The sequence below is a fragment of the Megascapheus bottae genome, chromosome 8, assembly GCF_031878675.1.
Source record: "Megascapheus bottae isolate mThoBot1 chromosome 8, mThoBot2.hap1, whole genome shotgun sequence".
Lineage (NCBI taxonomy): Eukaryota > Metazoa > Chordata > Mammalia > Rodentia > Geomyidae > Megascapheus > Megascapheus bottae.
Genome location: NC_143516.1, coordinates 6,051,597 through 6,071,499, shown reverse-complemented (window position 1 = coordinate 6,071,499; position 19,903 = coordinate 6,051,597). Strand labels below are relative to the sequence as shown.

Genomic DNA, 19,903 nt, shown 5'->3' with positions numbered 1-19,903 from the left:
TCAAGCCTGCCACTCTACCCTGGGTCTGGCTGTTGTTGCTGAGCTCTTCAGCTCAAAGCTACTGCTCTACCCTTCAGCCAATCCCCACTTCCCATTTTCTACTGATTAATTGGAGGTAAGCGTCTCAGGTCCTTTTGTGCCCAGACTGGCTTTGAATCTTGATCCTCAGATCTCAGCCTCCCGAGTAGTGATAAATGTTTTTTTTTCCTAGCCAGAGGAGTCATTTTCCCACATGTTTTAAACTTGCTCTTCACTCTCTTTTTCCAGGCTATTATTCTCTATGATACTTTTACTCAGTCCTGTGTGCTAATCATTTGGGCAAGTGGGCAAGGTCAGAGAGCTGTTCCCCTTTTATGTTTTTACTGATTTTTGGTGCTTATTGAAGGAGATGCATGACTTAAGGCAAAAAAGCTTAAAACAGTTCATTTAAAACGAAATTCCTGTTTGCTTTTTCTCACCCTCATTTTCTTGGATCTGTCCAACCTCAGTGCTGCGTTGAACCCAGACTTCACATGCCAAGCAAGTGCTTTGCCACTTGAGTCACATTGCCTACCTTACACAGTGGGTCTTCAGCAGTACTGTGCAAAGAAGACTAAAACTGTTCAGAAATAAATACAGAAGCTGGGCATGGTGGCATATACCTGTAGTCCCAGTTCCTCAGAAGGTAGAGGCAGGAAGATCAGTTGAACCCAGGAGTTTGAGTCCAACTTGCACTACAGAGTAAGATCCTGCCTTAAAACAAAAAGAAAAAGTGTAGGGTACTGGTGGCTCTTGCCTGTAATCCTAGATACTCAGGAGGCTGAGATCTGATTGCTCAAGTTCAAAGCCAGTCCATGCAGAAAAATTTGTGAGAGTTTTATCTATTTAACCAGCAGAGTCAGAAGTAGAGGTGTGGCTCAAGTGGTAAAGGTGAGCCTTAAGTGAAAAGTCAAGAAAGAACTTGAGGCCCTGAGTATCAGGCCATAGTACTGTAAACAAACAAGCAAATAAGCAACAGTGCTCATTTATTACTCATAGCAACTAACCTGATAGAGTTCTTGCCACCTTCTTGCACTGTTCTAGATACTTTATTTCTATTTTGCTCACATTCCCAACAACCCTGTAAGTATTCTGCTTAATCTGCTTTGTTGCAGAGGAGAAAACAGACTTCAGGGAGGGCTTCACTGGGCCACAGTTGCAGAATAGAAAGTTAGAAACCAAGTGAGAGGCACCAAGCCAGCACTGGAAATCAAAGATTATTTTTATGTCAGTTGTGAAGAAACCCCAAAACCTTAGCTAAAATGAGAGAGTGGGCAGACAGAGTTTCAGTCCTTTTCCTCTGTTCAGATCTGAATTTTAAGGAAAAGCAGGGAGCAAGTTGCTTACACGTAAGGTATTTTCAGTCCTGTCTAGCCATCACCTTAGTGACTTGATGAGATCAAATCTGCCTTTGGATGATGGCTTAAGCTCAGTTAAATTGGCATTGGAGCTCTGTAAGACTCGAATAGTGCTGGGTTTCCCCTCTTGCCAAGGCTGGTACCCTGAGGTACTTCAGTCTCTGCCCAAATCCTGGCCCCTGTTCTCTCTTCAAGGGTGTTGTGGCCTGAGGATCCCCATGGGAAGGAGAAGTGCTCAATGGATACCTCGTGGTGGCTGCAGGGCTCTAAGGCACTCACACAGACCGCCAAGATAAAATCCCAGGATGGCGGGGTGATTGGGGTCTCCACTGGAGGCAGGAAAGGTGTGGGGCCCCCGAGGGCAGCAGGAAGGCAGTGTCCCAGAGGATGGCTGATGTCGGTCCTATGCTCTGAAATGACACTCCTTACCTGCATGGCTTCGTGACTCTGCATCAGGCCTTTGGTTTTGATAGGCTAGCTTGAGAAAGGGGTTTGACCCACAGGGGCTGTCCACAGGTCTCAGCTGTCCAAAAGTCGAGGTGGGCACTACCAGGCTCAGCTCCATGGCATCAGTTCCTAGGGACTCTGCCAGCTTGTTCATGAGGCTCTGGCGGCACCTCCAGGTTTGGGCCCGAGCAACTAGGAAAGGGGAACTGGAGGTGAAGGAGTCCGCTCATACCTTAGTCTGGGGCAGGAAGAAGTAGGCGCAGGGAGCTGGGAGAAGGCTCCCACGTGTGGATGGCTGTGGTTTGGGACTGGGCTTTCCAAAAAAGGCATTTTTCCCCTCTAAGAAACGATGCCCATGTTGTTTGAAAGCACCATGGAACCTGAGATTAGTTTAGGAGCTTGGCGAGTCCAGGGGGCCACCTACTTCATTAGATCCAAGCTCTTTCCAGCCAGGCATGCCAACTGTGCCAGGTCTGTACAGTGCGTGGTAGATGCCTTTTGTGAAAAGTTAACATAGGCAGAACCTAGACCTAAAAAATAGATGACAATACAAGTGTAAAACAGGGTAGGGAGGGAATAAGGTGAGAGGAGGGAGTGGGGGTGGGGATATGACTAAAGTAATTTATATACATGTATGAGAAAAGAATGGTGAAACCCATTAAAGTTGCTTTAAAAGGGGACTAAGAAAGAGAATAGGGAATCAAACTGCATCCTATGCTGGTATGGAAATACCACCGTGAAACTCCTTTGTACAGTGAATATACATGCTAATAAAAAAAATCAAAGGGAAAAATATTAAAAACCAACCTGGCTTCATGAGCCAAGTGTTGCTTTTGAAAAAAAAAAGAAGCCAAATGTAGTGACTCATAGCTAAATCAAAGCTATTGAGAAGGCCACGGTTGGGAGGGTCATTGTTCAGCTGGGGTAAAAAAAAGACCAGGAATCCCATCTCAACATACCAAGAATGATGCTTCACACCTCTAGTCCCAGCTATGTGAAAGGCATAGGTAGGAGGACTGTGGTCTGAAGCTGCCTTGGGAAAGAAAATGAAATTCTATCTGGAAAATACCTTTAAAAAAGGGTGTGTATATGTGTGAAGTGGCACTGTGATTCAAGGGGTAGGGCAGTAGCCTTGAGCTGAAGAGCTCAAGGATGATGCCCAGGCCCAGAGTTCGAGCCTCATGACCAAAACAAACAAAACAAAGTTTGGGGAGGAGGTTGGGAGTGTGGCCCTTGAAGAACAGAAAGTGCTAAGAGCCAGCAGCATTGTAGACATTTCCCTACCCTGGCTTGCTGGTCAGCGTGGCTGGCCAGGGTGGAGAGGGAGACAGGGGAGCTCCTTTCTCTGCCTGCAACTCACCTCCAACTTGTGGGAATGCCAAAGCTTTCAAGATGGCTGACTGCATGAGTTGAGAAGCGTTTAGATGCTACCCTTGCCATGTCCAGGGTCCATGCAGGCAGGAGGACACCTGCTTCAAGTGCTCAGCAACGCAGTGCCCACACCGCTGTTGTGATGGTGGAGATGTGGTCTGCCCTGACAGACGGGAAGGCAGGACAAGTGTGAATGGCGTGAGTGGGCTGAGCTGGCCCCGGGCAGGGTGCTGGCGGGTGGATCGCCTGATGGGTGCTGTGTTTGTTGCTCTTGCGCAGCTTTCCTGCCTTTAACTAGGTTTTTGTTGCCGGGATGGAGTCCAGGTCTCCTGTGGGTTAGGCCAGCATCCCATTCTGCGGCACCCCAGTCCTGCCTGACCCACCTGTCTGTGTAGGGGCCCAATCCGCAGCCCAGTGGGGATGGGAACTGCCAGGGGGCCTTGGTCACACAGAGATGGGTGTGGAGGTGGGATGTGTTCCCGCTGGTATGTTGGGAATGGAGAGAGCTAGGGAGGCTGTGACCTTCCTTCCTTGTCCTCACAGATGGCGTGTGTGGGACTGACTCGAGGGATCGTCTGTGGTGTCGTGATGTTTTCCTGTATGTCGATCGGTCTTTCAATGAGCTCAGTTTTAAACCTATTACCCCTGAAGAGCCGTAGGATTTCTGCACGAAATGTCGAAGCAAAAATCTTACGCAATGCAGCTTCAGAGCGGGATGGTCCTGGGCAGGGAGCCTGGGCCAGGAGCTGGTGGAGGGTTTGTGAAGGTAGGAAAAATAGGAGAGGAGCAGATAGCCAGTGTTGGAGAGTCCATGATAGGTGGTGTCCAGCATCTGGGCCATGGATTTCAAGAGAAGCGTAGGCAGGGAACCGATGAGCAGGCCAGTGGGCCAGAAGCCGTGCCATTGCAGGCTCTGTGTGTTCTCTGCATTATAGTCTTGTCTCTGGTGGTTGCAGAAAGACTTTCTGTTGATTTGGTCAAAGGTGACAGCCCTCTTGGTCTCTAAGAGTAGCTTGGCCTTGGCTCAGGCCAGCTTGGTTTTTGAGATCACCTGAGCCTTTGAGTAGGGAGGTGAGATGGCAGGAAGTGGAGTGTCAGTTCAGGACTATGCCCAGACCAGGATATCAAGCTGGGCACGGCTGGGACAGTTGTAGCAAAGACGTCTGTCTCACTTCTTCTGTCCTTAAAGTTTTGTGTTTTGACTTTGACAATCTAGTGGTCCTAGACCGTCTATCTTACCTATTGAGAGGTTTCTGAGCTTTCACAAGTTCAAGGCTTTCAGGTAGGGGGCTGAGAGCAGAGAGCAGCATGGGGGTAGCTGGAAGCATTCTGTCTGGGAGCTATTACCAGCCCACCATGGTTCCACAGCCTCCCAGAATGGGATCTGAGAAGGTCACTGCTTGTCAGGACATGAGGACAATGGAAGGTCAGGCCTGGTGCTCACCCTTCTCCATCCAACAGAGTTCAGCATGGGGCTGGCTGTCTACTCCAAGGCTTCTTTCCATTGACTTGATTGTGGAACCTGGACGTTTTCCAATATTGGGTTAAAGTAGAAGTTTCAAGGAAAGGAAGTCTTCTGAGGAACACAGTGATACTGTTGCTTATATATGATCTTTGCTGTTATGCTTTTCCTTTTTTTTTTTTTTTTTTTTTTTTGCCAGTCCTGGGGCTTGGACTCAGAACCTGGGCACTGTCCTTGGATTTTCTCAAGCTAGTGCTCTACCACTTGAGCCACAGCACCACTTCTGGCTTTTCCTGTGTATGTAGCACTGAGGAATCGAACCTAGAGCCTCATGCATGCTAGGCATGCACTCTATCACTAGACTATACTCCTGGGCTTGCTTCCTTTTTTTACTTCAGGTTGCTGGGGATTAAACCCAGGGCCTCATATGTGTCAAGTAAGTGCTCTGCCTCTCTTCAGCCATGGTTCTAAACTTTTGGTTCATATGAGTCTCATGATAACTTGCCTGGGCTGCCCTGGAATTTGTGATCTATTTGCCTCTTTCTTCCAAGCAGCTGGGATTACAGGTATGTACTATCACACCAGGCTTCATCCCTTTTTAAATTTTTTTTTATTCAGCCTTTCTTACAATCTGTTAAGAACTCTGATTTTAAGATGTCACACACCGGGGCGGGGAGTTTGGCCTAGCATGCATGAAGACCCGGGTTCGATTCCTCGGTACCACATACATAGAAAAAAGCCTGAAGTGGTGCTGAGGCTCAAGTGGTAGAGCTCTGACCTTGAGAAAGTCCAAGGACAGTGCTCAGGCCCTGAGCTCAAGCCCATGACTGGCAAAAAAAAAAAAAAAAAAAAAAAAAGATGTCACAGACCACACACCCCTTTTTTTTTTTTTTTTTTTTTTTGCCAGTCCTGGGCTTGAGCTCAGGGCCTGAGCACTGTCCTTGGACTTTCTCAAGGCTAGAGCTCTACCACTTGAGCCTCAGCACCACTTCCGGCTTTTTTCTATGTATGTGGTACCGAGGAATCAAACCGGGGTCTTCATGCATGCTAGGCAAGCACTTTAACCAAAAGGCCAAACTCCCGGCCCTCACACACCCTTTTTTTTTGTCAGTTGTGGGGCTTGAACTCTGGGCCTGGTCACTATCCCTAAGCTCTTCAGCTCAAGCTTTAAGCCACAGCACTACTTCCAGCTTTCTGGTGGCTAATTGGAGTTGAGTCTCATAGATTTTTGTGCCCCTGCTGGCTTTGAACCAGTGATCCTCAGATCTCAGCCTCCTGAGTGGCTAGGGTTAAAGGCATGAACCACCAGCGCCCAGCCTCACTAATATATTTTTAAAAGCAATTTAAAATATATAACATCCTGTTTTTCCTGTTTAGCGTCTTTTTTGGGTACTACTCTGTCTCAGGACAGACCTGCTTGGGGGAGGCAGGTCAACCTTGAGAATAGTATGTTGGAAAAATTAAAAGAATAACTCAGTATACTTTCTTCAGAGTGGCAAAGATAGCAAAGTGTGTACACACTGCTTGTCAGCGTCCCCTGGTGTCAGCATCTCACACCTCCTGGCTTGTTGGTCATAGCTGCCATCATCATTTGTGTAGTGCTAGTACACTTAGCTTCATATACATTTTGTCATTGTGGAAATGTCCTCTGAAGTTGCCTGGAGATTTACCTCTCTTTAGAATATTAAAACGAAAGTGTATTAAAACACGTTGTGTAAAGAAACTAAGTAATAGACTGGATGCGTGGGGCAAAGGGCAAAGAAGATGCTGGGCCTTGTATTCCACAGGACTTTTCCTGAAGAGCAATAGGGGCTGGGGCCTGCTTCCCAGAGCTCCCTCCAGGGTGCAGCAAGAGCTGCCGTGGGCAAGGCTGTGACGCCTGGGCAGGTCTGTTGCCTTCCCACCTTGGACTCCCCATCAGTGTAAACTGGAGGTGGTCCCATCCCAGAGGTCTTGTCCAGCCAGACACATAAAACCCTCTGGGCCCACATCTGTCTTGGGACCAGTCACTTACTTACTGGTATCCCTTCTCATGGAGCAGGGTCGTGAGGAAACTGGAGGCTTCAGTGGGATTGTCCCTCAGGTGACCCATGACCCTCAGGGCCACATCAAAGCAATGGTGGCTCCTGAGGTTCACCTTTGCCCCAAGTCTGCCAGGCCTATAGCTGACTTCTGCCCTGTAGCTGCAGTCTTGATCTCCCATGTAAAGGAAGGTGTGCGCTCTACACCACAGTCACCTTTACAACTGGGGGTGGGGGTTGCGGGTGAGAAAGTAGGAGAAAACCGAGAGAGGGGTAACACTGTTCAACAAGAAATGTACTCACTGCCTTACCTATGTAATGATAAGCTTTCTGTATATCACCTTGACAATCAAATTCAATTAAAAAAAAGTCAACAACCTTTCCCCTGGCATTGGGCCACACCCATATCCGGGTTTTGGAGAGTCAGAGTCCTGCTGCCACCTTGGCTCCCAAGAGCAGGAAGAGCTGGGGTTACAGAGGCCCTCAGCCAAGCAAAATCAGGCCAGTGCCTCCCTCCGATGGGGGTGGGGACTGCCTCTTCAGAGCACAGATGCAGTCAGCCTGGCCCTTTGTGCACCTCATTTTTGGAGCGGAGACACACATGGGCATCTGTGATACCTTGGTCATTTGGGAAGGCCAGCCTGTGGATATAAAGCCTTGGCCAGGCAGGGACGCACTCCTTGCTTACACAGTCTCTGAACAGCTGCCCTTTGTGGAGAGCCTGCTGCTCCTGGCCAGGCTGCTGGGCAGGGGAGGAGCTCTGTGGTGCTGGCCCTTGTGGGCGTAGAGCATAACATGTGCTGGTGCCGTGAGGGCTGGGTATGGACACACAGGAATGGTCCGCTCCCTGCAGAGGTCACCAAGGTCATCGGCACTGATTTTTGAGGGCGGTCACACATGTGTTTGGGAGCAGGTCCACTGCTGAGGTAGAGGCTGTAGCTGGGGATGCAGGGGCATGACTGCCTCACATCCCTTGCTGGCCTGGGCAGGTTGTAGTGCGTGTGGGCCCAGGTGTCTCTCCGTGTGTTCCTCATTCCTGGCTTCTGCTCTTCAGGCTGGCCCCCATGCGGCTCTACACGCTCTCCAAGCGCCACTTTGTCCTCGTGTTTGTGGTCTTCTTCATCTGCTTTGGCCTGACTGTCCTCGTTGGAATCAAAGGTGAGATCAGGTTCTAAACTAAGAGCCTCACACTTGCGAGGAATGCGTTTTTTTTGAGTGCGTGTGCCTGTTGCGGGCCTTGAACTCAGGGCCTGAGCACTGTCCTTAGACTTTCTCAAGGCTAGAGCTCTATCATTTGAGCCTCAGTACCACTTCCGGCTTTTTTGTATGTATGTGGTACTGAGGAATCCAACCCTGGTCTTCGTGCATGCTAGGCAAGCACTCTACCACTAGGCCAAACAACCGGCCCCAGGAATGCATTTTTTTATATCTACTTTAGTTCCTTTTTCAAATAGGGACTCCATAGATCTCCATCTCCTGAGTAACAGTTCAGTTGGTGATCATTTAGTCATCTTACCATGTCTAGCCACAGTGGGGTGTTACTTCTCAGCCAGCTCAGCTCCACCCCCTTGCTCCCACTTTGGGCCCAGGATAGAGGAAGTCTGCCACTTCTCCCTGAGCCACAGGACTTTGATGGGGAGGGGTTGTGGACCTGTACCAAGGGGAGGTGTGGTACACAGAACCATGGCAGAAGCCCAGGTCCCAGGTCAGGTTGGCTGTGCTAGCAGCCTTCATCTTCTGTCCTTTATTGGCCACCCAAACATGTCTTCTTTTTGAAAAATTTGTGTTGTGTTTTTTTTTTTTTTTTTTTTTGGTGGGTCGTCAGGCTTGAATTCAGCCTGGCACTGCCCCGAGCTCTTCAGTTCAAGGCTACCACCCTACCCTTAAGCCAAGCCCCACTTCCCATTTTCTAGAAGTTAGAGATAAGAATCTCAGGTCCTTTTGTGCTTCACTGGCTTTGAATCTTGATCCTCAGATCTCAGCCTCCTGAATAGCTGGGATTACAAGCATGAGCCACTTCACTTGGCTAAAAAATTGTGTTTTTATTATCTTTAAGTAATTGTCCAAAGGAATTATACAACAAATCAATTTATGAAAACATCTTAATTAATGTCATTCTTTTTTATCATTCCTCCCCCCCCCCCATTTTTGTTGTTGTTTTGTAGGGCTTGTACTTAAGGCCTGGGCTCTATCCTTGAACTTTTTCAGTTCAAGGTTATTGTTCTATCAGTTTGAGCCACAGAGTCACTCTTGATTTTCTGGTGGTTAATTGGAGATAAGAATCATGGACTTGCTGGATGTGGTGGCTCACTCCTGTAATCCTAGCTAATCAGGGGGCTGAGATCTGAGAATCACGGTTCAAAGCTAGCCCTGGCACTAAAGTCCATGAGACTCTTATCTCCAGTTAACAACCAGAAAATAGGAAGTAGCACTGTGGCTCAAGGGGTAGGGTGGCAGCCTTGAGCTGAAGAACTCGGGACAGCATCAAGGCCCAGAGTTCAAGCCCCATGACCAACCAAAAACAACAAAAAAAAGAATCATGGACTTTCCTGCCCAGGCTGGCTTTGGGAGATCCTCAGATTTCAGCCTTCTGAGTAGCTAGGATTATAGGTTTGAGCCACTGGTGCTGGCTTGTTTTTTGGGGATTTGGTCCTGCTCTAGTTCAGGCTGGTCTAAAACTCACTGTTAAGCTCAGGCTGGCCTTGAATTTGTAATCCTTGTATCTCTGTCTCCCCAGTGCAGGGATTACACCATGTGCAATCACGCAAACATTTCCATCAAGTCTGTGTGCCATTAGAGAAGAGATAGATAGGCCCTGTGAAAGTCTTGATGCAGGGAATGGATCTTGAACTTGGAATCTTCCTGCCTCAGTTTCCCAAGGCCAGGCCTGCACCACATCCCTAGCCTTATACTTTACAAAATATGTAGCAATATCTATATAGAAATGTTCCCTCAGGGCCATGCACTATAGAGAGCCATCACTGGAAGAATTATACGTTTCCTGTGGGAATCTCAGCTGTGTGTATGCGTGTGTGTGTGAGATACTACACTGACCTAGGAAGTTAAGATAAACAGTAGGAATGAATACTCTGTATGTGTTTTGCCTACATATATACACTCTAAAGAAACCAGGTAATAAAATAATCTCTGTATAATGCATGAGTTTTTATTAGCATTTGGAACAAGTTGACTAGAGTTGTAACCCACTTTCCCCTTTTTTCCTTTGCTGTACTTTAGGACCCAAAGTGATCCAGACTTCTGCAGCTAATTTTTCACAAAACAATAGCAAAAAGGTAAGGCTGGGTACAAGTGGCACCTAGTGTGGTATTATCAGAAAAGAACTTCAGAGTCACACTAGTGGGCCTGCTTTGAGGGTCTGGGAGGCAGACTGTACTTGTTCCTGCTCCCCAGAGTCTCTCAGAAGGTAGCTGTTCTTATCTGATGAAACTACCATTTCTAAGACCCTAAGTACTTCTGTACACAGGAATATGCTGGTACCTCTTTCTAGAGAGACCCAGCCCAACTCAAAAGGACAACTTAAGTCATCCTGGCTCCTAACATGCAGAAGTCCTAATAGATGACAAGTTTTAACAATGATTATTTTAAGTGTCTGACCCTTTGTTCCCATAATTATCAAGTTTGGACTTGTTCCCTGTGTCAGGCTTCTAATAACAATCTTTTTTTATTATTATTATTGACTATTGGAATTCCTTTCATGAGCTCAGTTTAAGTGGAAAATCTCTTCCCTCTTTTAAATGTGCCTTGTTTTCTACCATCTTTAAAGGAAATGGAGTCCCTTCCAGTTGTGAATTTTTTATTCCTTTAGTAAATAAATCCCACTCAGAGCCTAGAGGACTTAATGTGTGTGTCAGACCTCTTCTCCATGAGCAGAGTACAGCCATCCTACATCACAGGAGCCCAGCCCCACAGCATACAGCCTGACCCCAGACCCCTTCTCTCTGCTCCCCACTTCCCCAAAAGGACATGCACCTTTTTCTTTCTGGTTTTGGTAGTGCCCCAGCACCTTCCCTCAGGAAGGGGAGGCCTGTCCCCACTGTGGCCAGCCCCAGCCCTTTAACCCTTGGGCTGGTGGTCTGAATTGGAGAGCTGCAACATGGCTTCTCTGCACAGTAGCTGGTCTATCATTTCTGTCTCTAAGAGTGAAAATCTCTCTTGGACAATGAAGACAGCAGCTGTTCCACTGAACTGACTTCTTTTTTTTTTTTTTTTCCTCTTGTCTCTTTTTTTTTTTTATTGTAATTAGTAAAAGGGTTACATGATATTTGCCAGATAGAAGGTGCATTAATTCACATACATTGATACCCTTTCACATGTCTTGGTACCCGTTTCCCTCCCCCCCTGAACTGACTTACTTCTAAAGACCATCCTTCCTTCAGAGAGACTGTCTCCTGTTCTCTGGGGGATTTCATTCCGCCTGTGGCTTTTAAGGAAGTGGGTGGTCCCTGACAGAGCATTCAAATACAGAATCAAAAGTAGTGTTTTTCTCTGCAATTGCTGGTGGTTGCCATAAACACCCCACACCATTCCATTGCTAGGAGACACCAATAGGGTGTTTTTTTTTTTTTTGGAAGACATGGCAGTAGAATCATTGCAGCATAGTCCTGTATTTTTTTCTCTCCAGGTACTTAAGACTAATAAAGCCCTAAATAAAAGATGTTCAAGGGGTCTGGCCTACCGGGGCTAAAGAAGTATTGGGCCACCCTGTCGTGGAATATGGAGGTGTCTCTGTGTCTTCTGTTATGTCACATCTCATCATCTTTCTGCTCTTCCCCTTTGCTTCTTGAGGATAACTTTTGTTTTGTTTTTGGCATGTAAGTAGGTAGTGGTAGCAGTGGCCTGCTGAGAGTTTGGACAGATAGGAATGAATTGCAGTGGAAGTTGGCCCTTTCTGGAAAGATTAGTGCACATGCTTCTGTCTCAAAGCCAATGATGAGGTCTCTTTTTCTAAGTATAAATTTCTGTGTTAAGATGAGCTATTTGGAGCTAGGCACCCATGGCTTATGCCTGTAATTCCAGCTACTCAAGAGGCTAAGGTCAGGGGATTGTGGTTTGAGGCCAGTCTGGGCAGAATAGTCTGCTAGATAGAATCATGACTCAAGTGGCAGAGCACCAGCTGAGTAAGCAAGCAGAGTAAAAGGGAGCGAGGCTGTGTATTCACAATGAACTACTAAAAAGGAAACATAAAAGAGGAGTTATGAGATATTCAAAAGACTCAATAAAAAGGTCACATGGATTATGGATTTTTTTTCCTTTTTCAGCTAGAGCCAGTTCAAATACGTTCAAATCCTCTGTCTACATATAATCAGCAGCTGTGGCTGACATGTGTGGTTGAGCTGGAGCCATCAAGTGGTAAGCAGCCTGGCATTTTGGGATGATTTGTCTGGTATAAGCTGTCATATTTAAGAGGGAGCAAGGGGGCCAGGAGTTTAGCCTAGCGGTAGAGTGCTTGCTTGCCTAGCATGCATGAAGACCCGGGTTCGATTCCTCAGTACCACATACATAGAAAAAAAAAAAAGAGGGAGCAAAAACTTCAAAAGGAAAGTATTGAAGGAGGCCCTTGCAGGTGTGGCCAGCTGACCTGAGGGGCTAGAGAGAGTTGGGTGCTGATACCCTGAATTGGGTATGACACTGGCTTGTCACTAGGGTGAAGGTCTATGATTGGCTTCTACAAGTTGCAGCCAGGGGGCCACAAACCATCTTACAGTACACAGGAGGATAGCCTCTACAAAGACTTCCCCAGCCCAGATCATTCATCAGTGGTGAAGGGCAAAGAATCGTGATTAGCTTCTAATCTTGTAAAATTTCACCATTTCCCCTGCAATTTCAGCTGCTTAGCAGATAGAGTTCCAAGGCCAGTCTAGGAAAAAAAAATAAATTTAAAAAGCCACACTGAGTTGCTGAGCACCAGAGGCTCACATCTGTACTAGGCTAAGACCTGAGGATGTCAGTTTGAAGCCAGCCTTAGCAGAAAAGTCTGGGAGAGACTTTGTCCCCAGTTAATCACCAAAAAGCTGGAAGTGGTGGTAGAATGCCCTCCTTGAGCAGAAAAAACTTAAGAGCTCAAGGCTGCCTAGCTACTCAGGAGGCTCAGATCTAAGGAATGCTGTTCTAAGCCAGCCCAGGCAGAAAAGTCCATGAGACTCTTCAGTTAATCACAGAAAAATCCAAAAATGGTGCTGTAGCACAAGTGGTAGAATGCTAGCCTTGAGCAAAAGGATTTGAGGGACAGTACCCAGGCCCAGAGTTCAAGGCTCAGGACTGGCAAAAAAAAAAAAAAAAAAGTTCAAGGGACCCAAGTTCCAAGCCCTAGTCACAGTATGCGTGTACACGTACACACACAGCCACATTGGGCCATGGGTCAATTGGTAGAGTGCTTACTAGGCAATAACAAGGCCATGAGTTTAAATCCCAGGACTGCCAAAAGTAAATATTATATCACTGTATATTTGTATGTTTAGAAAATTGTCTGGAAGGTTTCCCTCATTTGTAGTAATTAGTACACATCTAGAACTCTCCTAACAGAGGATTATAGTAGCTCAAAACCTTGTACATAAGGTCATATAGGATGAACAGAACTCAGGGATACAGAAACAAGAGCTTTATCTTGTGTAATTGTTAGTCTTAATGTACTATGTTCTTTCTCTTCTCTTTTTTTGCCCTTATGGTTAAGCTCATTTTGTTACTGTATCTGACTTTGTTACCTGGTATATTATATATACGTTTATTTGTTTATTTGAAATAGGAAAGGGATTGGGAAACAATGATTGGGAAAGGGTGGGGGGGAGGGAAATGGGGACAAAAACATGAGAACAGGTATCAATATGTGAGAAGTAATGCACCTACTATTTGATGAATGTAACTGTAACCCCAACAATTAAAAAAAATAACTAGCCCGCGGGGTGGGGGGAAAGAAAATGGTCTGGAATAATAGACACAAAAATGTTAACTACAGTTACCTATAAGATTGTGTTTAATGCCATCTTTATATTTTTGTTTTCTTCATCTATAATTGGGATAGTATTTAAAAAATAAATTGTAATCAGAAAAATAGAAATTATTTGTTCTGATATAAAAGTTAATGTGGAATATTAAAAAATAGAATTTTAGTAGTCACAGAATACTTACCATTTGCAAAATGAAACACATAGCTCTGAAATATAGGTTTTAAACACAGGCCCGTCAGTAATGTGGGACATAGGCTCTAATGGAGAAGTTTCCTGTTTGAAAATGTGGGCTCCCAGCAGAGTGTGGCCCTTGCGTTCTTGGCTCCAAGGCCAGGCTCAGCCACAGGATCTTTGCCCATGGGAGGTGCCTGGGGTGCTCTCTGATCCTGATTTTTCTTTTGTAGAAACTTCTATTCAGACCAGCTTTCCCATGACTGTGAAAGTCAATGGGGTGGCTCAAGATGGAACCACAACATACGTTCATAACAAGGTTCACAATCGGACAAGGACCCTCACCTGCAGTGCAGGAGGGGTGAGTGTTTTAACCAGTTACAAATACTGTCACAGTGTATCTGCCCACTCTGCTTCTCTATTGTAGTTAGCAGAGTCCTTCAGAAAAGTAGAACCTTCAAAAAAAATTGTTCTTCAAGAAAAATTTACTAATCATAGCTACTCAGGAGGCTGGGATCTGAGAATCATGGTTTGAAGCCAGCCTGAGCCAGAAAGTCTATGAGACTCTTATCTCCAGTTAACCACCAAAACACTAGAAGTGGAGCTGCAGCTCAAGTGGTAGGACTAACCTTGAGCAAAAAGTTCAGGAATAGCACCTGGGCTCTGAGTTCAAGCCCAAGTACAGTACCCCAAAAAAGTGAAAGAAAAATAATGGAGTAAAACTAAACAAATTCTCCTAACTTTATAAAAGTTTTTAACTACTGCATGTGCACATGTGCACACACAGTTACAAGACACTCGCCTTCTGACACCTGGGTACGTGGGCAGCCTAGAGCTTGAGTTGTCTGCTGGCAGACTTGGACGGCTGCCTTCCAGAAAAGGACTGCTCGTGTCCAGGTTCTGTCCTGGGGCCCTGGGTTGTTTCTGTTGGGTGTCCAATGCCCTGGCCCATCTGGGATGGAGCCCAAGTGTTCAGACCACTCAGGTCAGGGGGCTCATTTTGGGGCATTGCCCCTGAGGTGCAGTGTGTGGCTATGGGACAGGGTCCTAGTGGCTGAGGAGCTTTCATTCATGTCCAGAGTCTAGAGATTCAGGAGGAGCCACTTGAGGACTCCTGCTCAGGGCACTTGGAGAGCATGGAGAACAAGCAGTGCTTTTGATGGGAGGTTAGACCTGGGATGACAGAGATGAGGGTGCATTGCCTGTACATATGCTCATTGTCATGCTCAGGGATTCCTCACAGGAGGTCACAGAATGAACTAGAACCCATTTTATACAGAGCCATTGCCCAGGATGGCACAGACATTCAGTGTGCCCTTGTGCTGAAGCTCCTGGCCTGAACACAATGCATCTGCCTGGCTGCCCCAGTAAGCAGACCAGCCCGATTCTCGTGGTGGAAGGCTGCACTGGCTGGCCACTTTCTCTAGTCCCTTATTATCGACTAAACTTAGGGTTCCCAGCCACCGGACACATGAGCTGTGTGTGCAGTGCGGCTCTCTCCAGCAAGCTGGGATGGTAGAGGCGTCACGAGCCTCAGCCGCCACAGTTCCATCCCTCACTGATAGACTGGCATTAGAGAAGGTTCGAAGTAACTCTCCCCCCACCCCCTCCCCCGTCCTGTTACCTGCATGAGTTGAAGTTTCTGGAATGGGTTGCCCTCATCTGTAAAGGGGGCTTCTGCCTCCCTGACACTCCCCAGAAGGGGGTGAGGATCCAGGTGTATCAGCATGAGGCATCCACGTCTCCGCAGGTGAGGGATGCTTGGCCAGTTCTTTTGAGTGGCAGAGGGAAGACGTGTGACAGAAAGGACCATTGTCCCAGCAGCTGACCTCCCATTCTCTAGGCAAGAGGCAGCCATGTTCAGAGGAGATACAGGATGCACAGCTGCTCCATGACTGCTTCTCCTGTAGTTTCTGTGACTGTCCCTGGCGGTGCTCCCAGCACACAGACTTCGATTCTGAAGCTCAGTTTGTCTGGGCATGGTGGTTCACACCTGTTACCAGAACTATTTAGGAGGCAAGGATTGGAAGGATTGCAGTTCAAAGCTAGCTTAGGTGAAAAATTAGCAAGACCACACATCAAAACTGGTGAATCCTGTCTGTAATCCCGGCTACATGGGAGGTACAGATAGGTAGAGCAAGCTAGCCTTAGGCTAGCTGTGGGGAAAAAGCTACAGATCCTATCCCAAAATAACTAACGCAGAAAAGGGCTGCAGGGGTGGCACCAAGTTGTGGGTCATTTTCGTGGCAAGTATAAGTCATGGATTCAAACCCCAGCACCATCAAAATGAAAATACAAGAAGTCCCCAAGACGTTGATTGCCTCAGCTGAAAACTCAGCCTCAGGACAACCAGGCTGCCTGAAGGTTGGCAGGATGGCAGGTTGTTGAGCCTCCCCTCCCAGACCCTTGAGGCCTTAGCTGCAGGTGACTGACTGTCAGCAGGTAGGGGAATGTAGTCTTGACAGGAACAAGGACACACACATACACACTGGCTGAGAGGACAAGGGCCAACCCAGGTGAATGGAGCTTCCCAGGTGGAAAGGAAGCACAGCCAGATGGATAAAATATAGCAGGTGGCTTGTGCTTATGTGGGAGGTGGGAAGAGGGTGGTTGACAGCCAGGGAGCTCTCACTGGCTCCAGGCAGCCCCGCCCCTCCTAGGGCGGGGGACTATGGTGCAGACCTGGTGGCCAGGTGACCTTCATGTCTGAGACATGGGGCCTTAACACCCCTTTAGGCCCTGTGCCATTTGCCTCTTCCCTCCTATCCCTTAGATAAACAGCCCCTGGGGGCAGTAGGCCCTCATCCCTCCTCCAGTTGTTTTTGTTTTTTGTTTTTGCTAGTCCTGGGGTTTGAACTTAGGGCCTGGGCACTGTCCTTGGACACTTTGCTCAAGGCTAGCACTCTGCCATTTGAGCCACAGCGCCACTTCCAGCTTTTTCTGTATATGTGGTACTGAGGAATCAAACCCAGGGCTTCATACATGTTAGGTGAGCACTCTACCACTAGGCTACACTCCCAGCCCATCCAGGTGTGTGTGTGTGTGTGTGGTTTTTTTTGGGGGGGGGGGGGTGGGTGGGTCATGGGGTTGATCTCTGCCTGGGCACTGTCCCTGAGTTCTTCAGCTCAAGGCTACTGCTCTACCCCCTGGGCCTGAGTGTTATCCCTGAACTCTTTATCTCAAGGCTACCTTGAGCCAAGCCCCACTTCCCATTTTCTAGAGGTTAACTGGAGATAAGACTCTCAGGTCCTTTTGTGCCTGAGCTGGCTTTGAACCTTGATCCTCAGATCTCAGCCTTCTGAGTAGCTAGGATTATAGGCATGAGCCACCCAGCTGTGTTTTTGAGGCTTCTTACATAAAAGCCAAGTCCATTTTCTCTATCTTGAGGGCCTTCTGATTTTTCTGTTCAGAGCTGCAGCAAGAACAGGTGCCATCCTGAAAGCCACAGAAATGCTAGGCAGTGGCTGGGCTGTTGTGGCCGAGGAAGCATGTGTCTGCTTGGGTGATGGAGTGACATTCAGAGCATGTTGGCCTGAAAGGCAAGGCTGTACCAGATCTTTGTTTGTTTGTTTGTTATGTCCATTATTTATTTTTCCAGTTATTTGTATCCTTTGTGAGAATTTTTTTGCAGATTTCAAAAGCAAATTTGTACATTTAGAAGAATTTGGAAGTGTAGTAAATGAAGAAGAAGGAAAAAAGCTAGAAGGGACAGGGAGGACCACCCAGAGCCCCATCCATGGGCAACTCAAGCTATGACACATATTTCCTTTCAGAGTTCTTTAGACCACAGAATTAAACTCTGTCTAGAACTTGAATATCCTGGGCTAGCAGTGTGGCCTAGTGGTAGAGTGTTTGCCTAGCATCCATGAAGCCCTGGGTTCAATTCCTTGGTGCTGTACCAGATCTTTAACCTGCTGCTCTGGGGACTGGCCCTTGTAGGACCATACCCCAGAATTAAAACTCATTCTCTCCACTTCTGAAGAGGACAGCCACATAGAGGAGATGGGAGACAATGGGCTTCCTGATTCTGCAGAATTGAAAGTGACTCCTAGCAGATCTTGGAGCACTGGGATTCTAGGATGCCCTGGAGGCCGCTCAGTTTTGATGCTGGTTGGGAGAGGGGCACTGCTTAGGGAATGGTGGTGGCTAAACATAGGTAAAGTATGGTCCCACAGTGTGTACAGTTATGACTGTGGTAAATATGCATCCAGGAGGACAAGTCAGGCTGCACCATCCAATCCCCTGGGTCCTAACCCTCAGTTACTGGGTGTGGTCTTGTGTTTGTAGAAATGGCAGGTGTGTTACCTGGCTAGCTTTTTTATGTAAGCACAATATTTTCACTCATCCAAAGCAAGACAAGTTTAATTGTTTTGTCATATATTATGGTTCCAAAAATACCTACTTGGTACTTTCTAGGAAACTTTTGGCTGGCATCTGATTTTTCTGGACTTTTGGCAAGCTCCCTGGAGATGACAATTCTGCTGCTGTTGTCCAAGTGTGTCTCTTATGTGTAGGAGGTTCTTCTGTCTTGCTTTGAAGAAAGACATGCTCTTCCTTGTGTTTGCAGAAATGCACGGAGATTATTGTGGCTCACCTCGGCTACTTGAATTACACACAGTATACAGTGTCTGTGGGGTTCGCGCACCTGAAGCTTCCCATCAAGGACACAAGCTTTACGGTGAGTAAGAACCCATGTCCCCCTCTCTCACCCATGACTTATTTGTTGAGTGCTAGAAACATCTCATGGTCTTTAGCAAGGTTATTTGGCACAGTAAAACCACAGTTTTCCTCAGTATGTGGAACTAAGAAAAGTGTAGAAGACAGCATAGAAATGGGGGGAATCTTAGGTGCTCTGGGGTTTAAAATAGAGCAATCCCGTGTCCACTTAGAACCTGTCCCCCTGCCCCTTCACTCCTGAGCCAGTAAGACCAGAGAGCCGAGGGACTTGGGTCTGACAGATCCTGGCTCCGTTGGTTTTCATTGCTTTGATTTATGTCAGAGTGAGCACTTCACTGAGATAGTCCCCTGTCGTGGACCCTGCCTGCTAACCTGGATGGTCCAGTGACTTCTAGTATGTTCACCATTGTGTAGCCAGAAGCGTGGCCTTGATTCAGAGCCATCGTCTCGCAGAAGAAGCCTGTCAGCCGGCACTTCCCACTTTCCTCCTCACAGGATATGGTCATCGCCATCTGCTTTCTGTGTCTCTGGACTGGCCTGTCCTGGACACTTGGAAATGGAATTTGATAGCATGTGGTCTTTTGTGACTGGCTGTTTTCACTTAGCATGGTGATTGCAAGGTTCATCCAGCTTGTTGACGGTATCGGCACACTACTCTTACCTGTTTATTTTGCTGTGTAATATTTCATTGGATGGACAGGTCACATTTGGTTTATTCACTAACTAGTGTTACATATGTGTATATTATTTGTATCATACCATATCTATAACATAGTATATATGATATGTTTTATATATATAATAAATGATAGACATATGTATACACACACACGATAGTGAGGACTCACGGGGCAGAAGGGGACGGTTCACACCCTGGACAGGACAGAGCAGGACAATGTGAGAATAGTTCATGAACTAAAACTTAGGGCTGTTTGTTGCTGGAATTTCCTGTGTGGTATTTTTGAGCTGTGATTGGCAGGGGCAGTGAGGAGGGCTGGGGCCGCTGCCCAGGGAGGTAATGCTCACTCCTGCCTTGTCATGCCATGCAGCACTGCTTCTGACACCATACGCATCACCTGACCTGTGCCTTCCATCTGCAGTACCTTCTCTGTACGCCACAGCCGTCCATCTTCCTCAGCTCCTGGGCGTTCTCCCCTCCAGCTCCAAATGCCCCATCTCCTTCTTTTCCTCACCCATGACCTTGGACTGGGGGTGAGCTTGAAACAGTCCGCACTGCTGGTCCCTTCCTTCTCTTCCAGATTGTGCCTTAGAGAACGGCTAGTCTACTAAGACATGAGTATTGTGCTTACCTCAGCACCACCCTCTCTGGGCTTACAGACACACTATATCATCTGTCTCCTGTGTTTCTTGTTCTTCTCATCAGCCGAGCTATTGAGATAGACGTTCCTGGTG

At 47.2% G+C, this 19,903-nt stretch overlaps 1 protein-coding gene across 2 annotated transcripts in view; it reads left to right on the top strand.

Annotated features, from left to right (window-relative positions):
- The window catches only part of Tmem181 (transmembrane protein 181), a 44,057-nt gene that overhangs the window by 10,391 nt on the left and 13,763 nt on the right, over positions 1 to 19,903 (top strand). For both annotated transcript variants that reach the window (XM_090337894.1, XM_090337893.1), the window contains exons 2-6: positions 7,732 to 7,835; positions 9,915 to 9,970; positions 11,957 to 12,047; positions 14,047 to 14,174; positions 18,381 to 18,491. In XM_090337894.1, coding sequence (XP_090194020.1) covers positions 7,732 to 7,835; positions 9,915 to 9,970; positions 11,957 to 12,047; positions 14,047 to 14,174; positions 18,381 to 18,491 — 490 coding nt within the window. The remainder of the gene's footprint in view (positions 1 to 7,731; positions 7,836 to 9,914; positions 9,971 to 11,956; positions 12,048 to 14,046; positions 14,175 to 18,380; positions 18,492 to 19,903) is intronic.